At 53.6% G+C, this 9,285-nt stretch overlaps 1 protein-coding gene across 6 annotated transcripts; it reads right to left on the bottom strand.

The window, feature by feature from the left end:
• Positions 1–111: 111 nt before the first annotated feature.
• Positions 112–8,783, bottom strand: LOC128768755 (centrosomal protein of 170 kDa protein B-like). 6 transcript variants are annotated; one of them, XM_053881877.1, is made up of 18 exons: positions 8,566–8,783; positions 8,227–8,335; positions 8,064–8,153; positions 7,802–7,881; positions 6,671–6,728; positions 6,526–6,601; positions 6,339–6,443; positions 5,813–6,268; positions 5,020–5,747; positions 4,715–4,937; positions 2,581–3,855; positions 2,358–2,517; positions 2,126–2,267; positions 1,037–1,177; positions 795–883; positions 642–735; positions 444–495; positions 112–373 (listed from the first exon to the last, which is right to left on the bottom strand). In XM_053881877.1, the coding sequence occupies exons 2-18, from the start codon at positions 8,329–8,331 to the stop codon at positions 267–269; spliced, it is 3,981 nt and encodes a 1,326-aa protein (XP_053737852.1). In that variant the 5' UTR covers positions 8,332–8,335; positions 8,566–8,783; the 3' UTR covers positions 112–266. The 6 variants fall into 6 exon arrangements, 5 of the variants coding, with proteins under 5 accessions (XP_053737852.1, XP_053737851.1, XP_053737853.1 ...); XM_053881876.1 differs by having other exon boundaries at positions 8,227–8,354; positions 8,566–8,782; XM_053881878.1 differs by having other exon boundaries at positions 1,157–1,177; positions 8,227–8,783.
• Positions 8,784–9,285: the final 502 nt, after the last annotated feature.

Below are 9,285 nucleotides of genomic sequence, written 5' to 3' on the forward strand. Positions count from 1 at the left end.
CCGAAGCCCAACTCAAACACATACTTGTAAGCTGAAAAGAAAGGTTAAACCACACTAAATACGTCGTTCAACATAACAAAAAGGTGTGAGTGTGCCACCACACGAGGGTAATTTTTATTCTGACATTCACCATCTGAACCAGACATTCAGTCGTCAGCAACAACAATCAAACCAATGACAAACACGCTGATAAATAAACTAGGGACAGTCTCTCCATCCTTGGTCTGCTCTTCTTTCCATGGTCCAGTGAGTGCTCCCTGACCAAGTCAGGACTTGGTCGCTCGGTCCGACCCTCGCGCAGACCTGGGGGCCGAGGTGGCGGAGCGCTTCTTCTCTTTGACAGCAGGGGGCGCATCCACCAGTGAGTTGATGGCTGCACAAACTCGACCAGTCAAGAGCCGCCCTGAACGCCTTCACGCCCGGGCAGGGGCGACACCACTTACCTTCCAGCTGTCTCTGGACCCGCCTCAGCTCCACCAGGATGGCAGAGATCTCCTGAAACAGCAACAGAAGTCATGTAAGCCGGTGCTTTGTCAGCTCCATTTGGCGTTGATGATGAGGATCAAGACAGTGTGAGCTGTGATCATTTTTTATTGCGTACTCGGGTCCGAGAAAGTAGCTGTTTAAAGTTCTGGACAAACCTGATTTGAGGTCTTGAGAACAGGAATCTCAGTGTCTGCGTTGATCCTGCTCTCAAACTCCTCCCACAGGTCGGCTTTGTTTCCTAACAGGACCCTATGAGCACAATGTGGTTTAGTGACAACAACCTGGACCCAGGTGTCAAGTGCACTGACTTCATCTTCTGGGCAAGCTGCTCGGTGTTCTGGCGGATGGTGTGCGACAGCTGAGACACGGGACTCAACATGAGGTTGTCCAGAACCACCTGCAACAGACAGAGAGGTTGTTCTGTGGCGCCTCCGACTGCTCATGACATCACACGCCGCCCTGCGGCGGTCAGAGCCACCGCAGGCGTGGACATCTCACGCAGCACTACGAGAGCGACCGTGTGTGTTTGTGTATGTGGCTGAGGCACCACCTCTTGGCGGTTCCATGCAGTGTGTGATTTGGAACCAGGCTCAGACCGGTTCATGTTTGAATCCAGGTTGTTGGCAGGAGCAGCAGTGAGGAGTGGAACCTTCTGGTAGCTTAGGCCCACCTCTGGGATGCACTGGACCAGCTGGAGAGACAGGAGAGGGAGGGATCCAGAAGACTCTGGTCATGAAGAGACCACCAGATGACGCCACATACGCACCAGCCCATGTAAACATGAAGACGCCCATGTTTTTCCTGATTCATCTTTCGCAATATTTTCTCAGGTTTAGCAAATATTTGTTACATTTGAGAGACTACACTTTAATGTTACGCCACATTGTTTCATCTCTGTAAGTGTTAAAGTAAATGCTAAATCTAAAATTCTAAATCTTAAATCTCAGTTTTAAGGATGTCGACGCCCCCTGCTGGTCGGCGGCCGCCCATCAGGCTCGCAGGTGTGAGAGCTGCTCACCTGTGATGCGACTGCGGAGGAATGACCTTGGAGTGCAGCTCGCACACCTGCCACAATAGCGCCTTCTAGTGGCTACAGGGGGTCCATTTCAAATCTCAGACTTTCAGTTGTAGACCAGCAGGGGGCGCCTAAATCTCCACTTGGAGGAAAGTGTCGTCTACGTCCTTAAAACTGAGATTTAGATTTAACATTCACAGAGATGAAACAATGGGACGTAACATTAAAGTGTGGTGTCTCAAATGTAACAAATATTTGCTAAATCTGTGGAAATATTGCCAAAGATTTCTGCTAAACCAGGAAAAAAAGGGCATCTTTATGTTTAAATTAGGCGGCCCAAAGCCACAGGTCATTTGCACTCTGAACCGGACTTCAGAGAGCGGGAGGGTTCATAGAACGACTCACACCTCCACTCCTGCTTCATCTTCTCCATCCTTGAGAGGAACCCTGAACTCCTGTCTGAATCAACTCCTGTGTTCTGTCACAGTCTCCGTCACTCCCACCTCCTCCACCCTAAACAACACACCTCCTAACTCCTGCCTTTCTCCCTCATCACTGTCCCAAGCTGCCACCGTCTCCTGACTGACCCGTGTGTCTGCTATCATAGTGAGTGTCATCTCTTACTTCCTCTCGGACAGGAGCGGGCACGGCGGGCAGTGAGGTGGGGCTGCTCTTGGTTCCTGAACCGGGCACTTCGCCGTCTCCAGCCACGTCATGGATTTCACGAGCCAGGATGGCCAGGTCTTTGGCCAGGTCCTGGCTCAGTCTGCAGAGCAGAGAGAGAGAGAGTCAGTTAGGGCTGGAGTCAGGAGCAGTGTTCAGCATCACCACTCTGGCTTCACTGGATCCCGCCTACTTTGCGATCTCCGCGCTGTGATTGGACCAGTTCTGGTACGGGTCTTCGTCCTCCTCTGTGTCCACAGACGCCGGTCGGCTGCTTCGTGCCTTGGAGTGCTTGGGATGTTTGGGGGGATTGACAAGTGCAGGCTCATCTTCGGAGGACGAACTGCGTGAGGCTGGAGAAATGGTCTTCGGTTGGCCACCGGCAGAGCAGACTACAAGGCCATCTGGGGACTGACCTGTGCCTTTAGCTGCCGCGCTGTGTGCACCTCTGGTGGGCTGCGTCTTCACCGATGTCGCGCCTCCCTTGCCAGCAGGAACCTTCTTGCTCTCTCCACCAGCTTCTGACTTTGCGAATCCTGGACGACTGGCTGTGGCGGCCTCGCCATCACTGGGTCCGTTGAAGGAGCCGGTCCTCCTCCTGGGGAGGGCCAAGACGTCCAGACGTGATAACTTCTTCCCATCGGCTGATCCCTTGTGGTCTGAGTTCTGAGAGGCCCGGTCTGTGTCTGCTCCGTCGGTGTCCGAGGCCTCCCCGAGACGGGCCCGCCTCAGCATGGAGGCCCGCGTTGGCCTTGGTGCCGACAGGCTGTTGGAGCGCGTGAGGACCTGCGGCGTTCTACCGGCCTTCACGTCTGGATGTTTTTGACCTGCTGGCTCGGTCCAAACGTGAGCAGAAGCCAACTGCTTCTTCAGAGTGTCTGAAGTGTTGCGGCGGCTTGGAAGAGACTTGCCCTCCTCGCTCTTGCAGATGGACTGGCCTTGGTGTCTGCGCTTCTCAGACAGACGCTCCCGGGCTGTCGGTGGCTGTCTCTTCTGGCCTGGGCCAGACGATGACCTCTTCTTCTGTTGGGCCACGGAAGACTTGTCCCTCTGATGGCTGCTGTGGCGGCCCTCGGTGCTCACCGGCGTATTCTTCCCACTCACCTGACTGACGGTGCTGGCAGTGTCCACGTCAGACTCTCCGGAGCCCTCAGGGTTGACGCAGCCGTAGGACCTCAGCAGGTGAAGGTCCCCCTCTGGCTCGCGCGTAAGCGACGGCTGGCTGCTAATATGGGGAAGCGTCTTCATCTGGACGTCACTGGGATGGTCTCTGGTGAAGCTCTCCTGCCTGACCATGGAGGCCAAGTCTCTGTCGGGCAAGCGCAGGTTGGGGGCTGAGCTATTGGGCTTGATGCCAGTCCTCTGCGCATCTGACCTGCTGAGGTGACGGATCACCACCGTAGTGGGTGGAATTCTGGCTAGCGATGGCTGAGCTGGACTTGGAGGCCGCTCCAGTCGAGTTGGACAATCTTCTGAATCAATGAAAAAGCAGGTTGACTGAAGACTTGGGCCGCTGGTGAAAGACCTGGCCTTCTGACCGTCGTCAGAACGACTCGCGTCACTCAGACTGTCTGGGTCCACATCCTCTGCACGGGAGTGGTCCTGCGCACAGTCATGAGAGGCAGCATCCGACTGGTCCGCAGGGACCTGGGGAAGCAGCCGTCTCGTCCTGTGCTGAGCTCTGCCCACATCTGCGAAACAAGCAGAGCAAAAAGTCTTTCAACTGCGACAATGTGGCTCCAGTTCGTGGCTGAGATGGACTGAGGGCTCAGACCTAAAATGTTGAGCCACAAAACATCATCTCTGATGATGATGATGGAGACAAGATGAAGGTCACTGTTAACCTGCGGCCTCGTGGCAGAGACGGTGATAGTGGGACAAGAAGGATATAAGAGACAGTCAACAATATATATACCGTCATCTCAAGGCTATAGAGCGCAGCGGATATGAGCCCCACCCACTACATTTAAGAAGGAAGCAGATCTTGTTCATACATAAGCCGCAGGTGCAGCCAGCCATCAGACCCTTTACATCTACCATGTTGGTGTGGAGTCGTGCTGGACACGTCGTTTCCAGCATCTAGCACTGAGTCGCCTGAGGCGAGGAGCTCACCCCCTGTGGAGAGTTTCCAGAGACAAGGTGCAGCTCTCCAGCCGGGATCAAGTCCGCGGCCAAAACCCGACCCGCTTGGACTTTTCAGCCGAACGCACTTGGTTTGGAGACAGCGTGTCACATCTTTTATTCACATTAAAGCCCTCAAAATGCACTGTTTTTGCCTGCGTGCCCAAAGTTCCCACACCACAGCTGGTCTCAGAGGCTGCTTCCAGACCTCCAGGAGATCCACTCTGTTGATGGAGCTGTGGACACACGTGCGAAAACAGCGTATTTGGAGGGCTTCAGGGGTCAATAAAAATTTCATCTGATATCAGCCTGTAAAAATCCGCGCTGTTGTATAAGCCGCGGGGCTCTGACCGCCAGAAAAAAGTAATGGCTTATAGTCGAGAAATTACGGTACATGTTTTTTACCATTCCATAAATGCTTTGACTCACCATGGCTCTGCACGGAGGAAGCCGAGCCGGGATCAACGAGACTAGCCCACCTAGACACCCACTTTGGTGCCTCTGATTCAGCAACATCTCCTGGCATGTTGGACATCTTTGTTTTCACCAGGACTGGACCTGGCGTCTGAGGCGAGGCCGTACTTCGGACCTCCACAGTGTCAGCTGGTCTGCCAACTCCAGAAAATTCCAGAGAGTCCAGGACTCCAAAGACCTGTGAGGAGAGCAAATGTGTGAGAAAGTGACCTCCCTCTTGACTGTCAAATGGCCACGTGACCAGAGGAGAGCTGCGTCACCTGGTCGATCATGTTGCGCGCCTGTTCCACCTCTTGGTCGGGGCCTTCGGTGTCGATGGTGTATGTCCCTGCATCACTGAGACTGTCCTCTTCTTCTGTCTTCAGACCTGCTGCTCGAGCCCCGGGAGATGATGCCACCACCATCCTTGACTCTGTAGGATGGGGTGGGACTTGGAGCGGCTTCCTGCAAGGTGATGTGGGGAAGGAAGCAGCGGTCATCTTCTCTGCAGCTGAACAAGGAGGCATCTTGTGCAGCAGGTCTGGAGCCAACTTCTTGCCCACGCTGCTCAGGTGTCTGAGGCCAGAAGACCCATGTGACGTGGCTTCCCCCTCGGTCTTCTCTCTCTTTAAGGAGCTGGACCTGGCCTGGGATCCGAGGCCGACCACTCTCATCGGGCCGGTCAGCAGGTGTGTCGGGGGTGCGTGACCATGCACTGACGCCGGCCTCTCCATCCCCCTCCTGCGCTCTTGCTTGTTGGTCGGGTTGTGGGTGAAAGACTGTGAACGTTTCTTCCTGGGGTTGTCATCATCAAAGAACTCGATGATAAAAGCCTGGTGTGGAAGTTGCTCTGAAGGGGCTCCTCCAGGACGTTCCTCAGGGAGCTCTCTGCTCTCTGAAGGCCCACTCTCTGCCTCTCTGTCTACAGAAGGCTGCCTGCACTCCAGTCTGTGAGGCTCCGGCTGGTGTTCCTCAGAATCGCTCTGGGTTCCATCCTCATGGTGGTGACCTGAAACACAGCATCAACACTATCACACACTGCGCTGGAGCAGCTGAACAAGATGCAAACCAGACCTCGGAGCATCCTGCTGTGGACTGCCAGGTCACTTTTGGTGCTTAAGACGTCCTCACTGCTCTGATTCTGTCTGACTCGCCGCAGGTCAGCGTGGACCAGCCAGTCTGCCACTTTGTTCTCCGCTGACAAGGCCTCTGCGGAGGAAATGGCGGGTGATGGCGCCTTCCTCTGTCGTGTGGAAAACTTGGTGATGTGATCCTTGATCTTCATCTTCCCTGGAGCTCCGGAGTCGAACTCGATGGTGAAGGAGGCGTGACTCTGGACGACGGGCTGGGTTTGGTTGGGTGACGTGTGGGTGTCAGTGTCTTTGGTGGGGATTTCATGCAGCTCCACCCCCTCCACAGACGGTACATCTTGTGTGGGGATTTCAAAGCAGTTGGACTGGAAGAGTGAGAAGACCGAGGAGTCGGACCCGGCCATGTCCTGGACCGTGGACGCAACTGTATGGGGTTCAACTGACACGTCGCAGAGTTAGTACTCATTGAGGTTACGGATTCAGATGGCTTGATGAAGAGGTCCTCCTACCTGACAGCTCTTCCTTTCTGAGGCCCTGATGCACGTGATCCTCCTCCCCCCACCAGGAGGGCTGCCCATAGAGAGGGGTTCGGCTGAGAGAAACCTCAGAAACGCCTGAAAATGATCACCACAGTGAGAGTTGAGAAAGAGCAGGACCCAACGGTGTGGAAGACCGGCCATCCCAAAGACGGTTCACCTTGGCTCTTCGAGCGGACCTGCTCGTCTGGTTCCTCCTGCCTCTTCAAGTTCAGCTGGCTGCTGTATTTTTCATGCTGTGAATGTGATCAACATGGCTGTCAAACTGTCCCGTGTCAACAAAGAATGTGACGTCAGGTTGGTACCTTCAGAGCCTCCTCTGGAACCTTATGTTCCCGCTTCTCCAAAACGTAGTTGTGAGAGTGTGAGGCAGGTCAAGGACAACAGCAAGGTTCTTGGGATCAAGGACAGTCAGCTCGAGGTCACCACGTGCCACGATGTGAGTGTGTGTGAGTGTGTTTGCGTGTGACATGTTCAAGTCAGTTCTGTTGTCAAACACCATACACAGACAGTACACTGGATCGCATTAAAGGAAGAGTCAAGAAAGTAGAACTTTTATATGTAAACTACATGCTTATCTGTGTCTGTGTGAGAGTGTGAGTGTGTGTGCAAGTCAGCATGAAAGTGTGTGTGTGTCAGCGCATGCATGCGTGTGGCGTGTCATACACAATGCTGGTTCGGTTCAGAAGGAAGTAACCTGAAAGACGAAAGTCATTTTGAGCATCGGTTCATTGCTGATCTGGACAGACGTCTGCACGAATGCTCGTCTCTGTCTCTTAAAACACAACCGGGATTTGCCATTGTTGATGAAAATAACAGGCATGTAAAACAATGACATGGAGAGAAGGAGCCAGTGAACGCAGGACGCCCTTTCACACATGACATTTCAGGGCTCCCAAATGCTGGATCAAACCTTTCCTATGGAAGGAAAGTCGTGGGTTGGGATTTGATGAGGAGTTTCACATGTTGCTCAACGATCAATCTAAACACTGTCATCCCTCTGGAAAACTGAGGGACTGAAGGCATCGCGCTCTACCATGGAACGGGTCTTGCACAGAGGAGGTCTCCTCAAGAAGGAGCAGCCTCACTCTGTTTGAGACCCTCAGAGGTCACATGACTAATGGAATGATAGAAACATCACAATCCATCCAGACCACATCTGTACATGATGATGTGATGATGATGATGATGAAGATGGTGGTGATGATGATGATGAAGATGGTGATGATGATGATGAAGATGGTGGTGATGATGATGATGATGAAGATGGTGATGATGATGATGGTGATGATGAGGAGGATGAGGAGGAAGATGATGATGATGATGACGATGATGATACAGATCATGATGATGGTGGTGGTGATGAGCTGTGACTCGACACCTGTGTGGGCTGCGTGTCTGGAGGTGCTCTAAGGGCACCAGGTCAGTGAAGGATATCATATCCGAAGCGCAACATATCGGAAGCTCTCAAGGCGACATAAGTCTGATCAGGAATCTTCAGGTTGTTGACGAAGGTCTGCAGACGAGACAAGACTTAGTTCACGACACCGATGAAGATGTAAAGGAAGGAGCAAAGACTGCATCTTCTTTGCTCCTTCCTTTACATCTCCTGGCAGGGGTGAGAGCGGACTACACAGGGACTGGAGTCCAGAGAGGGACCGAGCAGAAGAGAAGAGCAGGATGGCCGGCAGCTCTCACCCCGTTCAGGCTGCCCAGGTCCTTGACCAGGTGTTGGTCACTGTCCCCGTCATAGTTTATGACCGCATGTTGCTTGTCCACGCTCCGAGACTGTAAGCCGGAAACCACGGTTAGGAGTCAGGGTGGCGTCGGATGCGAGCTCACGGGGGGACACGTGACTCACCTGAAGCATCAGCTCGCAGTCCTCGCGACCCACAAAGATCAGCTCCTTTGGAAGACGATGGTGAGAGCCAGAGCTGCTCACCAGGAACCAGGACGTGACGCTCATGGTCCTGGCGAGTGACAGGCATGCTGGGAGACACACACACACGCACGGGTGGGGCTGACCGGACATCTCACACACATGCACGCGCACAGCGATGAGCACGCGGGTTTATACACACACGCTCACCGAAACCTGGCCCATCCAGACTGCGAGCTTTTCAGAGACCTGCGGGACGGACAGTGCCGCCGACAGGTCCCTTCCCCCTCCCTGCCTCCCCTCACGCCCAGGCGCGCTCACCTCCGCAGAAGATGCTGCGTCTCTTTCCTGCCCGGATGCAGATCCTCGGGTCCGGACAGGCTGTCAGCGATTTAGCGAATCATGTGCTGCTAACCTCAGGATCAGGAGTCCAGATCAGTAATGCAGACCTGAGTGCTCGTGCACCGGGACTCACGTAGACCTGGGTGCACGACAATGGTTGTGGCATCTCAGTGACGCAGCGCGGCGGAACCGCTCGTCATTCAAAATAAAAGTCTTTACACCTCTTCCGGTGGAATCACCACATTTTTTAATGTCTGCCCGAAAACAACATTATTCCGAAGACAACGAGGTCTCGATACATTTTAAACGGGCACGAACTTCATTTAAATCGAGGCTCAGAGCATGTTGCAGATCGAAGCTCCAAACTATATTGGTTCATCTTGCTCTAATATGATGGTCTCATTCATTCGCCCACTCTGACCTGGTGGTGACCTTGTGACTTGACTATCTGACTATGCGTCCATATCAAAGGCGCTTATACCTCTGTCATTGATCTACCTGGCGTAACCACGGCAACAGACAGACTGACCCGGCCAGTAGGTTGACGTGGGCGTGGCCTCCGGTGACAGACCTGGACCGCGTATTTTCGGACCTGAGCCGCTCAAAATGTTTGTTTTTGATAAAACTGTCAATCATTACCACACACACACACACACACACACACCAAGCGACCGCCGACCATCCAACAGACAGAGTAAG

The sequence above is a fragment of the Synchiropus splendidus genome, chromosome 12 (genome assembly GCF_027744825.2).
Source record: "Synchiropus splendidus isolate RoL2022-P1 chromosome 12, RoL_Sspl_1.0, whole genome shotgun sequence".
NCBI lineage: Eukaryota > Metazoa > Chordata > Actinopteri > Syngnathiformes > Callionymidae > Synchiropus > Synchiropus splendidus.

What these genes read in the sequence shown, in the direction of transcription:
- LOC128768755 (XM_053881875.1), bottom strand. Translation starts at nt 8,397, where the DNA reads ATGTCCGGTCAGCCCCACCCGTGCGTGTGTGTGTGTCTCCCAGCATGC. An exon ending in GGTCCGCTCGAAGAGCCAAG is followed by an intron (nt 6,444 to 6,525) that starts GTGAACCGTCTT and finishes GATCATTTTCAG; the next exon opens with GCGTTTCTGAGGTTTCTCTC. An exon ending in CACAGCGCGGAGATCGCAAA is followed by an intron (nt 2,268 to 2,357) that starts GTAGGCGGGATC and finishes TCTGCTCTGCAG; the next exon opens with ACTGAGCCAGGACCTGGCCA.